Source organism: Vombatus ursinus, unplaced genomic scaffold, assembly GCF_900497805.2.
Source record: "Vombatus ursinus unplaced genomic scaffold, bare-nosed wombat genome assembly UNPS02010219.1, whole genome shotgun sequence".
NCBI classification, from domain to species: Eukaryota; Metazoa; Chordata; class Mammalia; order Diprotodontia; family Vombatidae; genus Vombatus; species Vombatus ursinus.
The window spans coordinates 6,327,278-6,352,471 of NW_020949997.1; the positions used below are offsets into that span (position 1 = coordinate 6,327,278).

The window sequence follows — 25,194 nt, forward strand, 5'->3', positions numbered from 1 at the left end:
GGAGAAAGTCCCTACAAATGTGGGGAGTGTGGGAAAGCCTTCATTAACTGCTCATCTCTTCATCTACATCAAAGAATTCATACTGGTGAGAGCCCTTATGAATGCAAAGAATGTGGAAAAGCCTTCAGACAAAAAGGTACCCTTACTCTACATCAGCTGACACATACTGGAAAAAAATCTCTATGAATGTAATCATAGTAGAAAAACTTCTTGAAACATTTATCCCTTATTCAACATCAGAAAATTCATACTGGAGAGAATCATTATGAATGTAATGAATGTAGCAAAACCTTCTTTGACTTCTCAGCTCTTAAGCAACATCAGAATATACATTATGGAGAGAAGCCCTATGAATACGTCGCATATAAGGAAGGTTTCTTTGATTTCTCATCCCTTACTCAATATCAGGAAACTCAAAAGGGCAGGAATCATTGTGAATATAATGAATGTAGAAAAGCTTACTCTAAACATTCATCCTCTAATGAACTTGAGAGGATTCATACAAGAGAGAAGCCCTATGAATGTGGCAAATGTGGGAAAGCCTTTAACTCCAAAAGTAACTTTATGGTACATCAAATGATTCACAGAGGAGAAAGTCCCTATGCATGTAATGACTGTGGGAAAACCTTTTTTTTTTTTAATTGAAAATCCATTAATTGACACCAGAGAATTAATACTACACTGAGGTCCTATGAATGTGATAAATGTGGGAAAGCCTTCCTTGACCACTCAACTCTTACTCAACGTCAGAGGACTCACACTGGAGAGAAGCCCTATAAGTGTAATAAATGTGGAAAAGCTTTCAACCATAGAAGTAGCTTTTGGAGACATCAGCTAACTCATACAGGAGAAAGTCCCCATGAATGCAGTGAATGTGGGAAAACCTCCTTTGATTGCTCATCTCTTATTCGACATCAAAGAATTTATACTGGAGAGAAGCCCTATAAATGTAATAACTGTGGAAAAGCCTTCCTTAAATATTCATCCCTTACTGTACATGAAAGAATTCGTACTGGTGAGAAGCCCTACAAATGTGATAAATGTGAAGCCTTCTTTATGGCCTCTTCTCTTACCTGACATCAAAGAATTTATACTGGTTAGTCCCTATAAATATATGGTAAATCCTCTAACCATCCCATGTTATACATGAGATAATTCATATTAGAGAGAAATTTTAATCATATAGCTGGTGTGGATAAATGTTCAGTAGCAAGTCACTTGTTAGCATTATTGATGTTATACCAGAGAGTAAGTCTAGGAATATAATTAAACAGGAGAAACTTGAGTCATACTTTTAATATCAGTCACTTTTTAAACTTCTGATCAAGAGGTAACACAGGACACCCCAAAATACTTTAAATTGTTCCCATGTTAAAGTTTTCAAAACTGATGGTACTTCTTACTTTTATTCAATTTCTATCCCTTTGCCACCAGCCTTTTTGGGCTCTTTTTGGGATCTTTATTGTGAGCCTCTATTGTAAACCTGGCCTCAGGTACCTAAAATACAAAATGTATCTCTTGAGAACCCCACCTTTCCCAAAGCTGGCAGGCCCAAGCCCCTATTAGGCTCCAACCCTTGGGGTTCACAGATACTTGAAGGGAGAACTTACAGGAAATTGGGAGGAGAGGTTGTAAAACAGCATATTTTCTCAATCTCTGCCTCAACAGTAGCATCATAGACACCAAAAAGAGAAGAAGCAGGGCTACATTTCTGGTATACTCATCAGAAATTGTTTTCAGAAAAGGAATACTATGAAATGGACAAACAAAAGTTCCAATGTGATAAATAGTATTTATTTTTTGTTGATTTATTCGCATTGTTCTAGTTCACTTTTCCCCCCAGTTATACATTTCCTGAGTAGTTTCTTTATGCTACTTCTTTTGTGTAGAAATATATACTGCTGCCCAACTGTTGCTAGCATGTCTCTCTTTAAAGAAGCTGGTGCCAAAAAAGGTAGAAGGAAAATATTATGGTCGAAAAGCAGCCACAGAAGCAAAACTGACATTATTGCAAGACAGCACACTAAGCACTCTAAAGAAAATAAAAGATGTAATGAAATTAGCAAAAATATCATGAAGCTAAGGGGCATTGAACCACTAAGGACTTTCAGGAGAAGGTGATGATGAAACTCAACAGCCTGGAAAATTCCATGGAGAATGTTTTTAAAACAATGGATTCTCTGAGAAACAGAATAGTTATGCTGGAGGACAAAATGATGGAATAGAAAAACAAACCTGTAAAAGTACTCAACTCAAAAAATATCTGGAAGCTATGCAAACAAATGTTACAGATCTGGAAGACAGCACAGAGAGATAGCTTTTGGGTTCCTTGAAAACTGAAGGAGAAAAGAATTTAACAATTATATGACAGAAAGTTGTATAATAAAATGTCTAAAATGCTGAAAACAAAGTTCTAGCTGCAGATCAAAATAATCAGGACAAATCAGAGAAAGAAACTAAAGACCAAATAAGAAGAAAGCATCCTCCGCCTAATCTTTCTCTACTGCCTCCTTGTTGAATGTAGGTGCACTGGGTTCCTAAAAGTTATGCCAGCAGAGGTCTGGAAGATTTTATACCAAGCTGGAAGACTGCTAGTATGGTTCTCATGCTGTCATTTCACAGAATAATGAAATTGTCATTCACAGAGCAATGAGACCAAAGCTTTTTATGAAGACCATCCACTAAGGTGTGTAAAGGAGTTGTGATCTGTAGTGGTAGAGTGATTACCCACACTGACAAATTCACAGATTCCTGACAGGAAATTGGCATGCATATATTTAGTAAAAATGTAGGTGCACATATGTACTGACAAAAAACATAACTTGTCTTGGATCCATGTCAATTTGTTAACATCTATTTGCCTAGATAATCCAGAGTGGTAACCAAAGACACATAACAAACTAATGTTTGACAAATGGAAGCCCACAAAACAGCGAGGAAGGAATTAATTATTCAATGAATAATGGCAGCTAGGTGGCACAGTGGATAAAGCACTGAGCCTGGAGGTGGGAAGATTTAAGTTTGAATATGACCTCAGTCACATAATACCCATGTACTCTGGGCAAATCACTTAACCTCTTCCTCAGTTTCCTCAACTGTAAAATAGGTATCATAGCACCTAACTCTCAGGATTGTTGTGAAGATCAAATGCAATATTATCTGTCAAATACTTAGCACAGTGCCAGGCACAGGTGTTTAATAAATCTTTGTTCCTTCCTCCTCTTCCCTCCAGTTATATTTGTAAGGGAAAATGCATAGAAGTATGACAAAAAAGGATTGAATCCACATCTTACAAAATGTTTACTTCAGTGCTTACACTTCAGTGGATCTGTGATTTTATTGATGTGTTTATTCCCTCCATTATTGCAGACCACAATTCATCCACCCTTTCTCATCTTGTGTAATTATGGTCCTTGTTTTCTCATAGCTCTTAAAAGAGGATCTGCTCAGCGTGCCAAAGACTTTCCCCTAGGTTTTTTCTTATTAAATATTCTCTGGGTACCAGTGCAACACTTGGGTTGTTTTGTTGATTTGTTAGCACTGCTTTCATGTACCTTTTTTTTCTGTTTCAGGTATAGTGCCTATCCCAGATATATGAAGTAATATACTAACCCAATATACTGACTTCCCCACTGTGTGACATAGGCTGGATAATCAGCGTTTTTTCGTGCATTTTTTCCTGTATGGATCTTTAGTCCAATCTTTTAGTTCATGGATCTCATTGAGCAGGTCCTTCAATATTTTGGGGCTTGGTACATTCCATCCACAAACATAAGCATCTTGAGACTTCACTATGGGAAGTTGAACTTGGGGGAATGACTTACCCTCTCTGTGACTGAGCTTCTTTGTCTGTGTAACAAAGGGATTGGATGAGGTGACGTTCAAGGTCCTCTTTCCACTATTAATCTGTAAGCTTATGCTGCTTTTTAATTTCAATTCTACATAAGACATCCTTCATGACACTGGAGCCCATACATGTCACTGTTTAATGCTTAGGCAATAATTTGAGGATCATTGAACCGAGTTATTTCTGTGGTTGCTTTTATTAATTCTTGTATGATTGTAACATGTATAAGACACCTTGTTTGAGATAAGATTTTAATGTGTCTTTTTGTTTTACCAAGTCAAATGATTTTTTGTAATCAACAAGCAATAAATAGCAGAATATGTTTTACAGTTTGTTCTAACCACAAAGATATGGTCAGTTGTAGAAAATTGTAAAAGCCTGCCTATTCCTTTTTCAAATTATCATCAGGGATACCTTCAATATATGTATAGATTATCTTAAAATTTTTTAGAGATGAGAAAGGCATATGGTTTGGTAGTTGTAACTATCTTCTTGATTATCTTTTTTGGTAAAAAATATTAAGGATTTTTTTTCCCACTCTTTTGCTCCCTGTTTAGAAAGTGATTCTTCAGTAATAGTGCTGATATTTAACTCTTTAAGGTCTGTAGAAGCACTTCATATATCTGATTTTATTTGAGCCCTACTTAACCCTGTGAGAAAGGTATGACACATATTATCCCCATTTTATAGATCTATAAATGAATCTCAGGTAAAGTGATTTGTCCATAGCCATATACATGTTAAGTATAAGAGGTGAGATTTGAACCCAAGCTTTTTAACTCCAAATCTAGCTCTCTGCCATGTCACACTGTTGCTCTTGAGGACTTTAAGATTGTGGAGAGGCTTCCAGAGTGGACTTCCTCTTTGTGTGCTTGGTCTGATCCAGCTGCTCTTCCCAATTTTGTGGCTTTTAAAATGCCATTTCAGGTTCCTCATTTAATATATTAAGAATTGAGGTGTTAAATCCTAAATGTGTTTCCTCTGTCATAGATAATAGAAAGGCTGTTAGGACAACTAAGTGCTATGTCTTTCGAAATGTATGTATAATCCTGTGGCCTTAACTTTGCCCTCCGTTTTTGGTGCCTCTGGTATTTAAAGTGCTTATGCCTTCTCTTTTATGGACCTAGGGTACTACATTATCATCATATGGTATAGGACTGACATCCTTATAAACACATAGAGGAAGTATATCTTATATGATTAAAGGGACTATTGAGGTTACTTTTGAGTATCTGGATTAAAATTTTACTGTAAGCATTGTACCAGAAACAAATTAAAATAAGGATCATTTTTTAAAAGAGATTGAACACGAAAGTAGAAACTTTAATTATTTCCAGTATGTTTTATATTTTAAAAGGATACACTAATTTTCAGAAGGCAATAAAAAATAACATTGTTTCCATCCCTTTCTGAACTTCATTTTCTCTTTTGTGTACTTTTCTGGATTTATGATATGTTTAGCAAGTACCTGCTATGTGCAAAGCACTGTGCTAGATGCTAGGAATATAGACAGACAACTGACATAATTTCTGGCTATAAAAAATATACGTGTGTGTGTGTGTGTGTGTGTGTGTGTGTGTGTGTGTGTGTGTGTACAACACTGATGCAGATATAAAGGAAAATCAGGACAGAAGAACATTAACAACTGAGGGAATCAGGAAAGGCATCCTGTAGTGGGTGGCACCTGAGCTGAGCTTTGAAGGAAGAAAAGGATTTTGAAAAGTAGACCAAGGAGTACATTCCAAACATGAAGATTTGTGGGGAAGCAGAAAGGGGACAAATGTAGTGTTGTCTGGCTGGAACATAGCATTTGTAGTAGGAAATACTATTAGATGATGTCAAAAGGGTGGGTAGGAGCCATGTTGTGGAGGACCTTACATACCATGTTAAGAGATATTTTATCCTTGAGGCAACAGGGAAGCCACTGAAAGTTTTTGAGCCAAGTAATGACATGGTTGGATCTGTGTCTTAGAAAGATTATTTTGGCAGCCTTATGGAGGATGGATTAGAAAGGGGAGAAACTGGTAATCTAGGAGATCGGAGAAAGCTAGTTATTCCACTAGAATAGGATAAAGGTGGTGGGGGATTAGGTTATGGTAGTGGCCGTGTGAGTGCAGAGAAGGGGGCTGATGTGCAAAATGTAGTGAAAGTAGAACTGATGAGACTTGGTTTCTGATTGGATGTAGTGAGTGAGAAAGAGAAAGCAAGGATTTAATAAGCACTTAGCAGGCACAGGGCTAAGTGCTGAGGATACAAAACAAAAAGCAAAATAGTACCCTCTCTCAAGGGACATTCTAATGGGTCAAATATGATTCCAAGGTTATGAACTTGGATTACTTGGAAGGAGAGTGGTATCTTCATGAGAAATATCAAAGTTTAGAAGATTGGTGGAAGGTGGGGAAGGACAGGAGGTAAAGAGTTTGAGATGCTTATGCGTCATCCAAAAGGAGCTATCCAGCAGGCTCCTGAATAGTTGCAATATCAGAGATTTCATATAAGGATGAGACTTGAATCCATGGGAGTTAATTAGCTCTCCAAGAGACTGAAGAGAACAATAGTAGAGCTCTCCAAATCACTTTATACCCAGGGATCAGGAAATGGATGATCCAGCAAAAGCAATTCAGGTAAGATAATGGTGTCATGGAAGCCAAGGAAAGAGAGTGTGTCTAGAAAGTGGTGGTCAACTATATTAAAAGCTGCTAAAAACTCAAGAATGATAAAGGTTTAGCAGTTAATTGAGCATTGATAAGCTAGGAGATGGCAGTTTAAATCAAGTGGTGGGAAAAAAAATAAATCAAGTGGTGGGCCATAAACCAAACTGCACTCTTCTGGACTACATCATGCTCCTGAGAACCTCATTATTTTCTGCAAGATCACATAAACCCTGAAACTTACCTAATCAGTAACCCCTGCCCCTGGAGACCTACCCTCCCTCTGATTGGAGAGGGTGAAAGGCAGACAGTGGAAAGCTCTTTCCAGAACCTCCATTCAAGGAGGGTGTCCCAGGACAACCAAGTCTTCATTTCCCGCACTGCTGTACTCCTCTCTCCTCACCTTTTCAGAGCTGCTTTTTGTATTCTCTTCTCCCATTAGATTGTGAACTCCTAGAGGGTAGGTACTGTTTTTTGCCTTTCTTTGAACCCCCTCCCTCCATCCCCCCAGTGCTTAGCACAGTTCTTGGCACACAGTAGGCCCCTAATAAATGTCTACAGTCTAACTGTAAGGTACTAAGAAGTGGGTGGTGGAGAGGGGAGAAAGCTAGAATACATAATCTTTTAAGAAGTTTGGTAGTAAAGGGAAAGAAAGGATGTTAACTTGAGGACAAGCTGCTGAGTAAGACAGAAAGGGATCGGATTAAGGGTACAGAGAGAGACTGGACTTTGCAAAGGGACTTTTCCTCAGAGAAGGAGGGTGAGGAGTGAAAATGCTCTGAGGTACCAAGTAGGGGAAAAGTGGGAGCTTCCGGTGGATGGCTTCTGTTTTTTCTGTAAAATACAAGGCAAGAATTGTTTGCTCAGAGAGCAATTAGAGTCGTTGGGGTCATTAGAAAAGAAGGTTTGGAACAGCCATTAAGGAGAAATGGGAAGGGGAGGCAAGGAAAGGTAAAAGGTTTGCTGAGCAGCAACAGGGCCAAAGGGGCAGCTAGGTGGTGCAGTGGATAGAGTTCTGGGCTTGGAGTAAGACCGGAGTTCAAATCTGGCCTCAGACATTTACTAGCTGGGTGACCCTGGGTCACCTGTTTGCCTTAGTTTCTTCATCTGTAAAATGAGCTGGAGAAGGAAATGGCAAACCACTCTAGTATCTTTGTCAAGAAAACCCCAAATGGGGTCTCAGAGTCAGATATGACTAAAACAACAGAATAACAAGGGCCCAATGAAAGTAAGATAACATGAATTTTCCTAGGAGCCAATTGGCAACAGAGTTATGACTTCCTCCAGCAGCGTTGCACAGCTTGGAAATACTAGTAGATGAGGTGGATGGTAGGGATGACCAAGAGCCGAGAACTAGCAGAGCATGAACTTGCACTAGAGCGATTGTTACCAGTGTAATTATTTACATAGCTAGTCAGCATGTTGTTTGGTTCTATTTTCTTCACTCTGCATCGCTTCACATGTTTTCCCCTGTCTACATATTTAGCTCTTATAGTAGTACAATAATATTCAATTACATTCATATACCATAATTCATTAAAAAATAATTTCCCAGCTGTTGGGCATAGCCTACTTTTTTTTTTTTTCAGAAAATCTGAGATTTGGAAGGAACCCCAGATATTGAATCCAAATCCCTGCCTGACCAAAAATCCCTTCTCCAACATCCCTGGCAAGTGGGCATCTAGCCCTTGCTTGAAAACCTAGAGGGAGAATTTTCCAACTCTGAAATTTTTGAGGGAGTCTCTCATTTTTGACACTAATCTTTAGAAAAGTTTTCCTTCTATCAAGCCTAAGTCTGCCTCTTTTTAAGGTCTACCTGTTACCACTAATGCTATTAATACCTATGTAAAGCTAGGCCTCATCAATATCCTTCTAATCTTTGTAATGGTATCCCTGAGTAAAAGGATATGAACAGTTTTATAGCCTTTATTGTATCATGCCATATAGAATCATGGAATTTCAGATGGGAAGGACCTCTTTGGTAATCTATTTGAATCCATATCTGAATTAAGTATCCTCTTTACATAGTAAAACTTAGTGTTTTCGAGCTTTTGCTTGAAAATATCCAAGGAGAAACTATTAACTACTTCTTGAGGTGGTCCATTCTACTCTTGGATAGCTTTCATCTTTAATAGGTTTTGTTCTTACATCAAACCTAAATTGATCTTTTTGAAGCTTCTACCCATTGCTTCTAGTTCTGCCTTTTGGGGCCAAACAGCACAAGTCTAATCCCTCTTCTAGATACTAGCCCTGCAAATATTTGAAGCTAGCTAATCTACCACTTTGTTCTTGTCCATGCTATACATCCCCAGTTTCTTCAACAGATCCTCATGTGGCATGTTCTTGGAGTTCTTCAGCATACATAATACTTTTCAAAATGGTTACACCAATTCACAGCTCCACCAGCAGTGCAATAGTCTGCCAGTTTCTTCAAAGTCCCTGAAGCATTGGATTTTACTATTGTAAATTACTATTGACAATGTAATAGGTTTAAGATTATATTTCAAAGAAATTTTAATTCTCATTTACCTGGGTGAGCATGTGAAGAATTTTTCAGGTGGTTGACTATATGTTATTTTCCCTCACCCTCAAACTGACCATTCCTATCTTTTAATTGATACTCTCATAAACTTGTTATTTCTTCTCTGGGCCCGAGTTTTTTATCTGTAAAAGGAGGGTATTGGACTCAATGACTTTGTCTCTTCCCTTGCAGATTTCAGATGCCAGACTTTTACCAGAAATGTTTAAAGGAAAGATTTTTCCTAGTCTGCTCCCTTTTTAAAATTTAGATTGTTCTTTGTTATCAAAGTCCTTTTTTATAATCAAACTTGTTTTGTCTCCCCAAAATTTTTCTGAGGTTAAAATTTTTTATGCATCTCTGTAATTGTGGTATATACATATATTCCACAACTAATTATTTTATGGGCCTTATTTTATACTACATCATTAATCTACTGGAAAGTTATTATACTATATGATGGGAGATGTGAATTTACTTTCCTTTTTTGCCATTGTTAACCAAAAACAGCATACTGATTTATTCTGAAAACAATACTGTTTTCAAGGCTTCTGATGGTCCTAATCATTTTGGAAGTTTTTGTAAATTGATGTTTTATAGGGGAAGACTAAGAAAATATGTTCTCTTTTGACTGCTCACTCTTCCATTTTCCTAGATGTCTCCTTTTGAGTATTTGTGTACACCACGAGTTATGAGTCTGTAAGAGACTTTGATAGGCCAGGCATTTTCTTGAGGGGGGAGCCTCAGAGTTACAGCTTGTATCTGGGGTACCTTGGGTCAGATTTACAACATAGTATGTGTAGAAAAAGGAGTTTGGCTAGAAAAGGGAAACTGAAAAACAACTAAAAGGGGCAGCAGGTTTATATAGATCTGTATTGGCTCAGTGGATAAAGTGCTGGGCCCAGTGAGAAGATTTGAGTTCAAATCCAGTCTCAGGCACTTACTAGCTATGTGACCCTCAACGAATCACTGAACTTCTGTCTGTCTCAGTTTCCTCATGTGTAAAACAGAAATCATAACAATACCTACTTCACTGCGTTGTTGTGAGGATCAAATGAGCAATTTGTAAAGTGCTTAGCATGGTGCCTGATACATAGCAGGTGCTTAATAAATACTTGTTTCCTACTCCCCCACCCAACTGTTTAAGATATGACCATTTTTAAGTGTTTATGGGGGCCCATTTTCCCACTTTGACTTTTTGGTAGTCAATAAAATGACAGATCTGATGGAAATTTTCTTTAAATTATATTCCTACATTACTCTCTGGCATAACGTCGTTGATGCTGGATGACAGATGCCTTGCTACTGAAGACTTTCCCACACACACTACATAAATAAGGTTTCTCTCCAGTATGAGTTCTTTGATGCCTAGTAAGGGATGAACAGTCAAAGAAGGCTTTCCCACATTCATCACACTCATAAGGCTTTTCTCCAGTATGAATTCTCTGATGTACAGTAAGGGATGAATGTATAGAGAAGGCTTTCCCACATTCATCACATTCATAGGGTTTTTCTCCAGTATGAATTCTCTCATGTACAGTAAGAGATGACTGGTTAGAGAAAGCCTTCCCACATTCATCACATTCATAGGGCTTTTCTCCAGTATGAATTCTCTCATGTTCAATAAGAGATGAAGGGTTAAAGAAGGCTTTCCCACATTCATAACATTTATAGGGACTTTCTCCTGTATGAGTCATGTGATGTCTCATAAGTCCACTTCTACGGCTAAAGGCCTTCCCACATTCATCACATTCATAGGGTTTCTCTCCAGTATGTGTTAGCTGATGTCGAGTTAGGTTACTTTTCAGGCTGAAGGCCTTTCCACATTCATCACATTCATAGGGTTTCTCTCCAGTATGAATTCTGTCATGTTCAGTAAGAGATGAATGTTTAGAGAAGGCTTTTCCACATTCATTACATTTATAGCGCTTCTCTCCCTTATGAGTCCTTTGATGTCGAGTAAGGGATGGGCGGTCAAAGAATTTTTTTCCACAATCTTTACATTCATAGTCTCTTTCTTTAATGGGGCTTTCTGTGAGACCAATTGACAACTGCTTGAAAGTATTCTCATGGAAAAGGGATTTCTTCCATTTTTCCCCTTTAGAGTTTTCCTGATGCTTCTCCAACCTACCCCTAGACAGAAGAATTTCTCCAAATGTAGGGTCTAGAGGAACTAATATCCCTGGTGATTCTGCTTCTTCAGAAATGTTCTCATTTTGAGTTGACTGTTGGGTGTCAGGCCTACTCTCCCAGTCTAGAACAAAGAGAAAAAACAAATTAATCTCTTCTCTGTGCTGTAAGAAAAGAAATGTTAGGAAGGAGATAATGAAGCAGAAAATAATGCCTACTAGATATTCATAGTCTTGTCACCTTTAAAAACAGTCTTGTAATCTGGAAAGAGGCTAAGAAGTGGGAGAGGAGAACTGAATAGGGAATAGAAGCTATATCATCAAATGAGGTAAACAGAATATAAAGCGCCTAACCAGGAGTGTGGTAAGGGTCACTAGAGTGTTGTGTTAAGTGCAGGGGATAGTGATAAATAGGAATAGCAAATAAAAAAGAAACAGAATGTCATCAGGGAAAATGAATTTTCAGTAAGTAAGGAAAGGTAAGTCTCTAGAAAGCATGAGGAAAAAGAAAACGCAGGTAGGTAAGGATACACATGAAGAAGGACAGCCACAGGTGAGACTCACGCCTCTCCTTTTCCCAAAAAGTTGGAAGAGAGCTTTCTCTCAATAAACTATTGTGCTGTTTCTCCCACTGAGTTCCATAGATCTGGTTCTTACTCACTTGGAGGGGAATTTCTTGGGACCTCTCTCTCTCTGACTTTCTGCAGACTGAACATCCATGGCTCTTTCCCTTGCTCCAATTTGAAAATCACATCTGGTTTAGATATAGGAAACCCTGTTTGTATAGAAGAAAATAAAACACAGATGTTTCTTATGGGGACAAAGAATTGTCACGGATCCTCTGACAGGACTCTCTTGCATTAACTTACTAGTACTTCGCCACTTATCTGTCTTTCTTTGAACATAATTATTGATATCTTTTGTTGTCTTTTACATCACAATCAACAAAGCAAATTTGCAACACTCTGCATCAGTAGTCTCCTACCTAGCCCCTAAGGAGAAGGGATATATATTTCTCTGTATTTTGGAACGAAGAATGTTTCATGAGGTTAATTTAAATTCAACTACCTTTTAATGTCACCTTCATTTACATAACAACTCTTTGTGTATAGTTTTCTTGGTTCCACTTTCTTCATTCTTCATCACTTCATATAAGCTGTCCCATTTTCCTGTGAATTCCTCATATCATTTCTTGTGGAGTGATAATATTAGATTACATGCATAGACCATAGTTTGTTCAACCATTTCCCATTCAATAGACACCTATTTTATTTTTGGTTTGTTTGTTTTTTACAGAAAGTCCTGATAGGAATACTTTTACATGGCATCTTTCTGTCACTGACTACTTTAGGGGCATATATCCAGCACTAGAATCACCAAGTCAGTGTTGGAAAGGCTGGGAAGTCAGAGACACTAGTTAGTGGAGATGTGACTCAGTCAAACTGTTCTTGAAAACAATTTGGAATTATGAGAGAAAAAGTCACTAACATCAGTTTTTCTTATATAATTCTTACATAATTCTACATTATAATTATAATTCTAAATTGTTTCTCAGTACTGTTGGTTCAATTTATAACCCCACCAACAGTGTATAAGTGTCTCTGATTTACCAAACCCATTCTGCCACTGACAATTTCTGTTCTTTATCACCTTTACTAATTTGATGGTTGTAAATCGAAACTTCAGAGCTGTTTTTCTCATTATTTATAATTGAAGCATGTTTTCCATGTGGTTGTTTGTCATTTCTTCTGAAAGCTGTTCAAATCCTTTGATCACTTATACTTGTCAGGTTTTCCACTCATCCTACATCTCTGGATCACTTTTCCCCTTCTGGAAACAAGAAACTCAGAACTTTGCCATTCAACTATCAATGTGTAACTAGGTTCCCTTTATTCTAGCCCCTACCCCAACCCCCCAGCTGGTATTAGGGGCACATTATGACCCAAAATATTGCCCAACCCTGCCTCTCCTCCAACACGCACAATCATCCTGACACAGAGAATTTCCACAAGGTGACAGCCCACAACTTTCAGATACATTGATCTGCTTAGCCTCTCATCTTCCCCAGACATGTTCAGTCCTGATGCAAACATACCATCTTCTCCTTCTGTACAAAGATTCATTATCTCTAGCCACCTCGGTAAACCTGAGACTTTTAGAAAGATTCTCTCCAAACTTTTCCATATTCTGTCATTCAAGCTTTGTTCTGTTTATCTTAGAGATAAAGAACAGAGGAAAAAAACTGACTAGCTTGATCAGTGGGTGGCAGAACAGGTACCATAACCACTGGCCAACTGTCACCTCTGGGGCAGGCAATCAAACCTAGCTAAAGCAATAAAGCATCCTCAGGGAGAGATGAGGTAGCATGTGCCAGCAAAGTCAAACCATAACCTCTCCTCAAACCCTAATAGAGAGAGCTGAGGACCCAGAACCCAAGAGCCTTAGGAATAGCAGTGGCCCTAAGATTACTGGCCTTGTTTCCGGCCTGTAATTTGTAGTTATCACTGAGGACAGCAATCACTGTGAAGAAAGGGCTCACTTTCCTTGGCTGACTGTCACCATTGGGAAGATAAGCCCCAGGCTGGGGAATGACAGAATGCTCTATACAACAGGCCCTGCTTCTAGCCCAGCCCTCCACAACCATCATCCCAGGAAGTAACCCCTGCAAAGATGTGCCTGGGTAACTGCTTAGAAAAGAAAGTTCTTGCCCTCAAAGTCCTTGGCATTGTCAAATGGTTTAACATTACAGGTTGATATGATTATCAGTAAAAATGACATTAAAGAATATTCATTATCATCAGCTTTCCTGCTACACCCTAAGGACTATGGGATCTTTTCATCTGACTTGCAGCTGAAACCTATATATGCTCTCTCCCCGTTAGAATGTAAGCTCTTTGAAAGCAGGGACTGCCTTGTTTTTCTATTTGTTTCCTCAGCACTTACACACTAAGTGGTTAATAAATGCTCATTCATTTCCCCCCTCTCACTAATACCAGTACTGAAACTCTACTTTCTACATCCACTAGTCCAGTAACTACTCCAGATATTATCATCACATCCCCATGAACTAGTTTCTAACAAGATGCCTGTTAGGGAAAAGCCTGACTGCTCTTTTACAGATCATGGATAATTCACAACTACTGTCCAGCACAGTTGTCTTTCTGTCTTAAACAAAAAATTTTTCTTCCCTCTGTTGATTATCTCTGCCTAGGGTAGAGTTTAAGGAAGCCTGTATTCTTGGGTCCCAGAAAGGAAACTAGAGTCACATTATACATGTCAGGTGATTTTTTCAGTATGTAGACAGTGTCTCCATTTAACCAGGTTTCCCCAAATTCAGTGTACTTGTAAGTGGTCTTTTCACCTCCCATGAGAACATCTGTCTCATTTGTCAACTTTTCTCTCATTTTCCCTCCTTTTTACTTTTGCTCTCTCCTCTGCCTGGAGAAGTTCTTTTTCTCTATTTTCTTCTTGTTTATTCATCAGCCAGTCCAGGACATTTTTTTGATACTTAGTCCTCTGAATTTTTTCTTGTTTCTTCCCCATTCCCTTTCACCAAGATACCTTTCTTCTTAAACTAGCAATCCCCTGCTTTGCATCAGCCCATGCTTTCAATCCAGATCCTTTTAGGGACTCTATCTAACAATGCTTTTCCTTGAAGTGGATAGTATATGGATATACTCTTTCCCCACCCTAAAAGCTTTTGGACAGGCACTGGAAATTCTGAGGACTGTAGATTCAGACTCTTGTTGTTAGAGGGACATTATGAGATAGTTTTAGCCCCATCTCTCAGAGCTCAATTTGGGAAAAGGGCACTACCCAAATCTCCCATCAAAGTGAGAGTAGTGCTGCCCGAAAATTCCCTAGATCATTACACTGAAATTCGACCCTGGACTAGATCAGTATGGGCACACCATGAGAACTTCCCTATTATCCTTAGTGGTAAATTTCCCTTGCCTCTACTTATCAGGGTGTCATGTACCATCTGGAACATATCCCCAGCAATAATGATGAGCTGGGGGGCTCGGGTTTCTATACCAAAAACATTCAAATGCTTAAATAATTTAATGCAAATTAAAATAATTGTGAAATATAACCTTAAGCCTATTACATTGATAAAGATGGCTGTTGGTATACCCTATAATACCCTTGCTAAAATGCCTGCCTATACCTGTTAGACCCCAGCCACAAGGGCTCCAGATTTAACTGCTCACCCCTTAACCACTTGGGTGGCACCAGATTCTCTTGAGGCACTAACAGGGAAGTCATTCAAATACTTTCCAGCAAGTATGCTGCTCCACCAGTTACAGAAAACAAAAAACAAACAAACAAACAAAAACACTGGAGAAGCTGATGCTAATACAATTATTCCTCTTGACTGCCTATGCAGTCAAAAGTGACCAGAAAAGGGGAAACTGCCTTTCTGGGAAATGCTAATTCCAGCAAAGACCCACTAGCACAGACTCATCAGCACTTTACCACTAGCATCTGAGGTTTGTGCCATGCCCTGCCCACCCCCCTTACCCCCAGCCTTCTCTTTTCCATGTGGAGACTACAAGGAGATCAGAACATTTCCATTCACAAAATCTGACTAGGGTCTCCACTGCAGCCCTGGATAACTGAGTGGTACTCATGAATCAGCGAGATGGCAAAATCCAGAACAACATCAAACCCATAATGAACACTCTAACATCCCTTGCTGGTAAGAGAGTTTTACAAGTATTTATGTCCTAAGCTTATTAGGGTGACAGCTCCCGGCCACACTAAGTCCCAGTATAGACTTATTCTCACCTTTCTCTTCAGAGTACAGAATTATTCTCTCCTAACTCTTCTAACCAACACTGGTATCCCAGTCCTTCATTCTCTGAGCACTAAGTAATTGCTCCAAGTACTGTCTTTACATGCCAGGATGTAGTATCCTACAAGATGCCTGCACTAGTTACCAACTGCAGGAAACTTAAGAGGCTAGGGATTGATTAGCAATTGTAGGGAGGTGTGCACAACCTTCACCTTCCATGAGCAATTTGTCTGCCTTACCTTGGAGTTTTCAATCCTACACTTTTGTTCTGTAAGAGAAGAGAAACAGAATCTTTGTCTTACACTTGGGTTCCAGACACTTAATTTTCAAAGTACAAGATGGAAAAGGCATGGCTAAGGAGCTATTTATCTGAAAAAAAGATCTGGAAGGTTTAGTAGTCTGAAAGCTCAGGATAAATCAACAATGTGATCTGGTCACCATGAAAGATAATGTGAGGCTAGAGTGGTGATAATCTTGCTGTATTTTGTCCTGGTCTGGCCACATCTGGAAGAATATAATTCAGGAAGTATATTGATAAAGTGGAGAGCATTCAGAGGAGGACAATTAGGACAGAGAAAGGCCTTGAGTTCACACCACATGACTGATTAAAGGAAACAAGGATCTTTGCCTGGAGAAGAAAAGATTTGGGCACTGGGGAGAGGGAGCAGGGAGGAGGAATAGTGGTGTGATACCTGACTTCAAGTATTTGAAAGGCTTTCCCATGGAAGACAGCATGGCTCCATTGGTAGAAACAGGAGTGGCAAAGAAGCAAATTTAGGCTCAAGATAAGAAAAACCTTCCTAACAGAACTCTCCAAAAGCAGATCCTCAGTGGAGATCTTCAAGCGAAAGCTAAGTGGCCACCGGTATGGCAAGAACCCTCTGAGCAGCTGTGAATCAAATAAAGTCAGAGCTGGAGACAATAAGAGATCGTCTAATTCAAACCCTATTGTTGGAAAGAAAGCTTAGGGCAAGAAAGGTGAAGGGACTTGCCCAGGGTCAAATGGTTAATGATTAGCAGGGTTGAACTTGAACTCAGGCTTCCTGACTCTTCCGTCCCCTACACCAGGGGTGGGGAACCTGTGGCCTCCAGGCCACATGTAGCCCTCTAGGTCCTCAAGTTCAGTCCTTTGACTGAATTCAAACTTCACAGAACAAATTTGTTTGGATTCAGTGGAAGGGCTGCACTTGAGGACCTAAAGGACTACATGTGGCCTGGAGGCCACAGGTTCCCCACCGCTGCTAGGCTACCTCCCTATCCAAAAAGGATATAACAGGAAAGCCCAGAAGGAGTTGTGGTAACTTCTGAAGGAGATTCAGGCTTATCTTTCCAGAAAGCAGATATGTGCACTCTTAGCTTAAGTGAAAGCCTTTGACCTGTAGGAGAAGAGGACAAGGAAGTTACAGTCTCAGGAATAGCATAACGAAGCTTCTTAATTTCAACTTAAGATGTACATCATTTTCACCTGTTATGAAGGAGAAGAAATGCTTTGTTTCTTGGCCAAAAAAAGATTTGAGATCTCTGACCCAAACCCTGAATCAAAATTCAGATAAGAAATTCAGATGCTCCATGGTTTTGTTTTGTTTTTTTACCAGTTCTCTTTGATGCCCTGACAACTTTAGAACCTCTATATTGCTGACACTGGCCCTTGGCAACCCAGCCCCCCCCCCCCCACCCCAACCCTGCTTCTTGCTTGGCTTATTTCTTCATAGGTACCATTTGCCTTCACTTTCTTTATATGTCATACTTGTTATCAGTCCTAGGTCATATTACCTTTGTTCTGTGCTCAGTGTGGTTTTGAGATTAGGATGTTTCCATTCTATTTGAGGTCTAGGCTCCATGTGGAAATTACCTTGCCATTATAGCTACCCTCTTCACCTTTACTTCTGGTTCCCTCCCTTTAGATTCAAGAAATCTTATTTTTCTATGCTACCTTCTTTCTCCACAGCTCTTGATCCAAGTTCTATAGTTTCCCTGAAGGTCTACTGGATACTGTTCTATGTATTATCTACCTGAGTAGTTCTTGGAAGGTTGGGCCCTTGCTTTGCTAACCCTCCAGTTTTGAATTTAGTAGGTGACTCTTTTCCCTCCTGCATGCCTCTTCTCTTTACCTTTTGGCTCCCCACTTCTAAATCCAGCTCTATCTTGCAGCAATTCTTCCTGTTTTTATTCATGATGCATTCAGACCTCTTACATTCCTCATCCTCTCCAGGACCCACCCTTCACCTCATCCCAGAGCAAATAGTAGGACCTCATGCTCACCTTCACAGTTATATAGCCATCACTGTTGTTTCAAAGCAGTTCCTACAGGTATCTGTTACGACTATCCTTAATACACACAGTCACAGTGAGACATAAATAAATCCAATTCAGGCTCTGCATTCACTACTATGGTATTTCTTAATTTAAGATAAATTTTGAATCCCAGGGAGAAGCCATCCTTACCCAATGAGATGAGGTTTCTATAGTTCTCCAGCATCACATCCTTGTACAGGTTCCTCTGAGCAGGATTCAGTTGTCCCCACTCCTCCTGGGTGAAATTTACAGCTACATCCTTGAATGTCACCGATTTCTAAAACAAACACATAGGAGAAGTTGGAGCATTTGACCTGACGTAGGAAGGTATTTTCCATGTTAGTATGCTTATCACTAAGCTCCAATGGGGATGAACACTAGTCAAACAAAGCCCATTTTGTCCTTAGTCCTTCATCCACAAGGAGGGGGTCAGAGAGACAGAGAAGTTCCATGATGATGAAGAGAAAAGTGTCCACACTCTGGAAACTGAAATTTCATTTAGAAAAGAGTGGAAAACTCAAGCTCACCTGGGCTTTGGTTATCAGGGACACAGTAGCCATTCCCTCCTCTTCTGTAGTCCTCTCCTGGAAAAAGGCAGAGTTCTGAGAATGCAGGCCTAGAGGAGGAGGAGAGGGACAATGATCATACCTTGGAGCTCCCGGATTCACCAGGTTAGAAATATGTGACTTCCCTACCTCTCCAAACTCTACAAAGGAGGTCACTCAGGCACAGCAGCCTTGCTCTTTCCAAGATCAAAGAAAGAGGAAAAGGATCCCTATGTACAAAAATATTCAGAGCAGCTCCTGTGTGGTGGCAAAGAACTGGAAACTAAGGAAGTGTCGATCAACTGGGGAATGGCTAGATAAATTATGGTATAAGAATGTTATAGAATGTTATGTGTCATAACAAATAATGAAAGGGACAGTTTCAGAGGAACTTGGGAAGACTTAGATGAACTGATGCAGAGTGGTCAGAGGATAATACAATAACAACAAAAATGTTGTAAAAACAAACACTGAAGTGGTGCCCAACTACAATTCCAGAGGATTGATAATGAAGGGTGCTACCCACCTCGGGACAGAGAGGTGATGGATTTGAGATGCCAAATGAATTATATATTTTTAGACCTGGCCAACACTGGAATTTGTTTTGTCTGACTATGTATATTTCTTAACCGGGTTTCATTTTTCTTCTTTTTTCAATGTGGTGGGGAGGAGGTAAAAAAGTGGGAAAAAACCTTGCTAACTGAGAAACAAATGAAAATTTAAGAAAAATAAATAGCAAAATACATTGCTCACACAAAGTGCCTGGTACGTTGACTGTTTCTGTTTTATAGCACATCACTAGAAGGATCTCTATTTCTGTCAAGAAGCATGATGGAAATTAATAGCTCTGACCCCAGAGCTGTCTGATATAGAAAATAACAGCCAAAATCTATGTGACTTATTCACCTGCTCCTTTAATGAGGGAAAGTTTTTCCATTCTCTTTCCTAACTCACAGAATTAACAGAAATCATTACTCTGACTTCCTTAAAGTAGCCCAATGGATATAGGACATTAGTATAAGGAAATCAGAATGGAGGTAGAACTGGGAATCAGGAAACCTCCTTATGGTTCTGTCTCTGCAGCTTAGTATTTGTGTGGCCTTTAGCAAATCACTTAACCTATCATTTATTTATAATAATCCAATGGAAAGGCAATATGATGTATTGGAAAGAGTGCTAGATTTGGAGCAGGGAAAACCTCTCCTTTAAAGCTTACTATATGACTCTAGGCGTGTTAATTAACAGTGAGGTAACACAGTGGACAGAGCTCTGGGCCTGAAGTCAGGAGGAACTGAGTTCAAATTTGGCCTCAAATTTTACTAGCTGTGTGACCCTGGACAAGCCCCTTAATTAACCCTGTTTGCCTCAGTTTCCTCATCTGAAAAATGAGCTGGAGAAGGAAATGGCAAACCACTCCAGTATCTTTGACAAGAAAACCCCAAATGAGGTTACACATGACTGAAATATACAACAATAAAGTTAATTAACAAGAATGTATTAAGCACCTATTATGAGCCAGGTACTGGGTTAGGTTCTGGGAATATAAAACAAAACAATTCCAACCCTTGAATGGAACTTAGAGGTCACCGAAGGAGACAAAATGCACACACAGAAGTACATATAAGAATGTTGTTCAGTCATTTTAGTCATGTCCAATTCTTCATGACCCCATTTGGGATTTTCTTGGCAAAGATATTAGAGTGATTTGCCATTTCACCTTCTCCAGCTCATTTCACAGATGAGGAATTGGGACAAATGGGGTTAAGTGACTTGCCCAGGGTCACACAGCTAGTAAGTGTCTGAGGACAAATTTGAACTCAGGAAGCTGACTCTTTTTGACTCCAGGCCTTAGCACTCTATCCACTGCACCACCTAGTTGCCCCATATAAGAATACATACAAGGTAATGAGGGCTGAGCAGAGGCACTGCCAGCTAGGAGTAGGAGAATCAGCAAAAGACTCCATCCATGTAGGGGGTAGCAAATGATTTGAGCTTTGACTGATAGTAGAGAGTCTAAGAGGTGAAGGTGAGGAGGGAGGATCCCCCCATGGGGAGATAACCTGTGTAAAGGCACAGGAAATGATGTATCCTGTTGTAGGAACAGCAAGAAGCCCAAGTTGGCTAGACTGAGGGTGTGTAAAGGGGAGTCAAGTATAATGAGGCAGGAAAGATAGGCTGCAACTAGGTTGTGAAGGGTTTTAAATGATAACCAAGGAATTTATTTTCGATCCTAGAGGCAATATGGAACCACTGGAGTTTTCCTAAGCAAGGTGTGACACAGTCAGCTATGAATTAGGTACATCACTCTGGATACTATATGGAGGATGATAGAGAGGGAGAGAAGCCAATTGGAAGAGTACTGCAATAGTTCAGGCAAGAAGTGAATTCAGGTGGACCTGAATTAAGGTAAAAGCCATGTAAGTGCAAAGAACAACACTGGTATGAAAAAAACTGGAAGGTAGAATTCACAAGACTTGATAACTACTTGAATATGTTAAGTGAGAAAATGAGCTGAGGATGAACACTCTCCCCATCCTACCCACCTTTAACCACTATCAGCTTCATACTTGTCATCTGGTAGAATGGGGACAATACTATCTGTAGCACACAGGGTGAGGATCAAATGAGATGATTTGTTAAAAGCACTTTGCTAATAATGATGGCTACCATTTATATAGCACCTACTATGTGCCAGGTGTCATTTGATCCTCACCTCAATCCTGAGATATAGGTGCTAGTATTATTTCCATTTACAGTTGAGGAAATTGAGGCAATCAGAGGGTAAGTGGCTTGTGGAGGATCACACAGTTAATAAATTCCTGAGGCTGGATTTGAACTCAAGTTTTCCTGACTCTGGGCCCAGCATTCCATCCACTGTGCCAATTAGCTACACAGATCCAGGCCCAGTGCCCTATCTATTGTACTACCCAGCTGTCGTAAGGCCTTTAAGGTTAGTGCCTGCTAACCTTAAAGCATTAGATAATGCCAGCTATTCTATTTTAAGGTGGGATTTTAATATATGATTGTAAAAAGTGATAGTAATTCCACAAATCAGTTTCACTACTTTTTTAGTAACATACTTCAAATATACCCTACCTACTAAAGAGAATTCTATTTTTCTTAGGGACATATGTCAATAAGTCAGTCAACAAACATTTATTAAGTGCCTACTAAGTACCAGGCACTGTGCTAAGCTCTGGAGATACAAAGAAAGGCAAAAGACAGTCCCTGCCCTTGAGGGGACAGGGAAAAGACAATAGGTAAACAAATATGTACAAACAAGCTATATACAGAGGATAAAGAGGAAATAATCAATAGAGGAAGGGTACTGAAATTAAAAGGAATTAGGAAAGGCTTCCTGTAGAAGGTGAGATTTTATCTGGGCCTTCAGGGAAGCCAGCAGACAGAGATAAAAAGGGAAAGCATTCTAGCCAGAGAAAATGTCTGGAGTTGGGGGAGGGAGTGTTTTGTTTTAGGAAGAGAAAGAAGGCCAGTGACACTGGATTGAAGAGTATGTGTAAGTCATAAAGACCAAAAAAGCTAAGGGAGCTAGGTTAGGAAGGGCTTTAGAAATTAAAAAGAGGATTTTATATTTGATCCTGGAGGTGACAGGGAGCCACCGGAGTTTAATGACCAGAGGAGTGACATGGTTGGACTTGGGCCTTAGGAAACTCACTTTGATGGCTGTGTGGCAGATAGACTGGAGTGTGGAGAGACTTGTGGCCTGAAGACCAAAAAGGTACTGCCACCCCTTTGGTGCAAGCCCTTATCGCCTCACACCTCATTTATTGTAATAGCCCTCAGGCTGGTCTGCCTGCCACCAGTCTTTCCACACATGTATACACACATGTACAGGTATGCATGCTCACATATCTACATGCTATTTATATGATAAACCAGTGAAAACCATTCTCTCCAGGTTTATTGTTGTACATGGGGAAATTAAAAAGAGAGGAGAAAATGAAAAGATATGATATGAGAAGTCCAATATTGAAGCCTCAAATATACTAACTCAGTGAGACCCGGGACAGCCCAGACCAGGTCAGTCAGAGCCACTTTTTTCTCCCCAACTCAGGTTTTGTTTGTTTGTTTGAAGAGGGGTCATTTTCACATCTTCAAACATTTGAGGTCAATCTTTTACCAGTCACTACCTCCTTATTGTTCTCTGGATATTATGCTGTCACCCCAGTTCCTGGGTAGAACAGTCAAGAAATGTTCTTCCATTGGCTACAACAGGACTGTTTCTGCATAAATTTTAGGCCTCTCTCATCCAGAGACAGAGCTCCCGGGAAGGGTTCAGCAAAAACCCTAAAAGGGGATCTCTTTCCTCCTTCTTGGTATTGGAATTCCCTGAAGGTCTACTGAAAGTGGAAAGAATCTGGCCCTGGAGAAGAGATGAAAAAATGAACTTCCCTCCCGTCTTTGCAGAGGTAGAGGACTATGGGTGTGGAACACTGTCAGCTTAAGGTGTTGGTTAGTTCTGTTGAACTGTTTGTTTTGTATTTCTGACAAGGGATGGTTTGCTGGATAGGGAAGGTGGGGTGAATATTTAGGAATGAAATACATCAATAATTTTTTAAAACAGAAAGTGACTTATAAGATTTTATTTTGGCCCTGAATGGAATGCTTATCTTTGGGAGCTTAAATTGTATCTACAAAGCCGGGATTTAAGGTTTCAGAGGAACAACTAGCTAAAGGATAGGGCCTTTCTCTCTTCTTGGGGTTGGAGGATTTATCCCTAGCAGAGAGCCAAGCTCTGACACCCTAGGCTGGATCACTGTAAGTTTTGCCAAGGTGCAGATGGAAGTTAAAATCAGTCTGGGGGACTCCTCAGCCACTGAGTAAAGTGCAGTGGTGCTGGAGAGTTGGCTGGGTCCACAGCCAAATCACGTAGGGCTACCCTAAGGAATCTGAACCCTGTTTCAAGGGATATAGGGAGCTATCGAAGCCTCTTGAGCGAGTGACATGTGTGACATGGGGCTGGGCTTCTGATGGGAAAACGGGAGGGAAGGGAGGGATCGCATCCCATGCAGCAGAGAACCTAGCCCTGGGAGTCCGAAGACCTTGGTCCGATTCCAGTCTCTACCGACAGACTGACGGACTCCGGGCAGGACTTGCCTTCTCTGCGCCTCAGTTTCCCGATGTGTCAGCTGTGGATCCTCAAGCCCCCGACCTGCCCAGTGTCTGCAGACCCCGCTTCCCTCAGTCCCTGAACGCCCCCACAGACCGGCCTTTACCTCCGACCCGAGACGGTCCGGACAAACTGCTATCCTCCAGGTCCGCTCCTGAGTTAAGAGGCCACAGACGTTACGGTCCAAAGAGGACGCTGAGCTGTCTCTCCCCAGGCAGCTTCGCCTCCTGAGCCCAGGCTGCCTGGACCGGCCACGACCGGGGGATTCTGGGGGATTGAGTCTGAGTGCAAGAGTCGGCGCGGCTCTATGCTCTCTGGGAAATGTAGTCCGGGATTCTACCTGCGCAGTCGCAGTCGGTGGATTTTAAGCTGGGGACGCGCGAGCTTCTCGTTTGCCATGGTAACGAACTCCTCCGCAACTCAGAGAAAAGAACCTCGTGGTAGTTGGTAGTTTTCAGTGTCACCTTTCTGCTCACTACTGAGGAGGGGCGTTGCGGGGTCCCATTTGTCATCTGGCTGTGGGCCCACAGAATAGATGAAGTATTTTCGGGGTTGCACAGCTAGTCAGTAGCAGAGAGGGGATCAGGAAACGAAGCTGATCCCTTTCCCCACGCTAGGTTCTGAGGAGAGGAAGAGAATCTCTGGGAGACGTCCTCGCCTGTCTATCGGTGTTGTCTGCATCTGAAGCATGGAGGTTGCTTCATACCCGCCTACGCCCGGTCCAAGAGGTGGGATGTGCATCTGAAGCCAAGGAGTCTTGAGGATGCAGACAGAGCCGGGCTCTCAGGCCCCTGCGTTCTACAAGTTCAGGTGGGCCAGGTTTGAGCCCTGCGTATAACCTGGAGCACCACGAGGCCCTCACAGATGCTCCACTCTAAATTCTGTAGAAGGAAAATAACACCCAGGCCTCTCTCACACACTGTCAGCCCCCTCCCAAAAAAACAAACAAAATAGGTGACTCTAGGTTCAAAGTGCTCAGTGGGTCAGCAACCATTCAAAACCATAGTTCATGGTCCCACACTTTTGTGTTTACTTTTACTAAGGCAACCAGAAAGAGCATATAAGCTCAAACCAAAAGACATTTAATTTAAAAAATATAGCAATGCAAGTGATAAGACAAGATCTCCCCATGTCCACAATGGCACATTCCCACCAGTTCTCATACTTCTATTGGGCAGAAAGCATCCACACAGGAAATGTCACCATGCTAGAATGGACATATACATCGGTATATGTGAGGCCAAGCCATAAGATTTGTTAAATAACACCATTAATAAGCATAT

General features: G+C 40.5%; 2 protein-coding genes across 8 annotated transcripts in view; one reads left to right on the forward strand and one right to left on the reverse strand.

Annotated features, from left to right (window-relative positions):
- The window catches only part of LOC114037025 (zinc finger protein 2-like), a 17,407-nt gene extending 12,187 nt beyond the window's left edge, over positions 1 to 5,220 (forward strand). Inside the window, exons 5-6 of one of the 5 annotated variants that reach the window (XR_003568397.1) lie at positions 1 to 2,686; positions 3,573 to 5,220. The exon at positions 1 to 2,686 is cut by the window's left edge and continues 455 nt beyond it. Coding sequence is in view for 2 of the 5 variants with exons in the window: in XM_027853812.1 (XP_027709613.1) it covers positions 1 to 186 (186 nt within the window). In the remaining 3 variants the exon portion in view is untranslated. Of the gene's footprint in view, positions 3,127 to 3,572 lie in introns of those variants that run through there. The other 4 variants (XR_003568398.1, XR_003568396.1, XM_027853813.1 and 1 more) reach the window with 4 other exon arrangements.
- A 4,872-nt stretch (positions 5,221 to 10,092) lies between these two features.
- Positions 10,093 to 24,160, reverse strand: LOC114037019 (zinc finger protein 239-like). 3 transcript variants are annotated; one of them, XM_027853799.1, is made up of 5 exons: positions 24,018 to 24,160; positions 18,763 to 18,851; positions 18,386 to 18,512; positions 11,807 to 11,920; positions 10,093 to 11,270 (listed from the first exon to the last, which is right to left on the reverse strand). In XM_027853799.1, the coding sequence occupies exons 2-5, from the start codon at positions 18,793 to 18,795 to the stop codon at positions 10,273 to 10,275; spliced, it is 1,272 nt and encodes a 423-aa protein (XP_027709600.1). In that variant the 5' UTR covers positions 18,796 to 18,851; positions 24,018 to 24,160; the 3' UTR covers positions 10,093 to 10,272. The 3 variants fall into 3 exon arrangements, with proteins under 3 accessions (XP_027709600.1, XP_027709602.1, XP_027709601.1); XM_027853801.1 differs by lacking the exons at positions 18,386 to 18,512; positions 18,763 to 18,851; positions 24,018 to 24,160 and adding an exon at positions 16,180 to 16,208; XM_027853800.1 differs by lacking the exons at positions 18,386 to 18,512; positions 18,763 to 18,851; positions 24,018 to 24,160 and adding an exon at positions 12,796 to 16,170.
- Between the last annotated feature and the right edge of the window lie 1,034 nt (positions 24,161 to 25,194).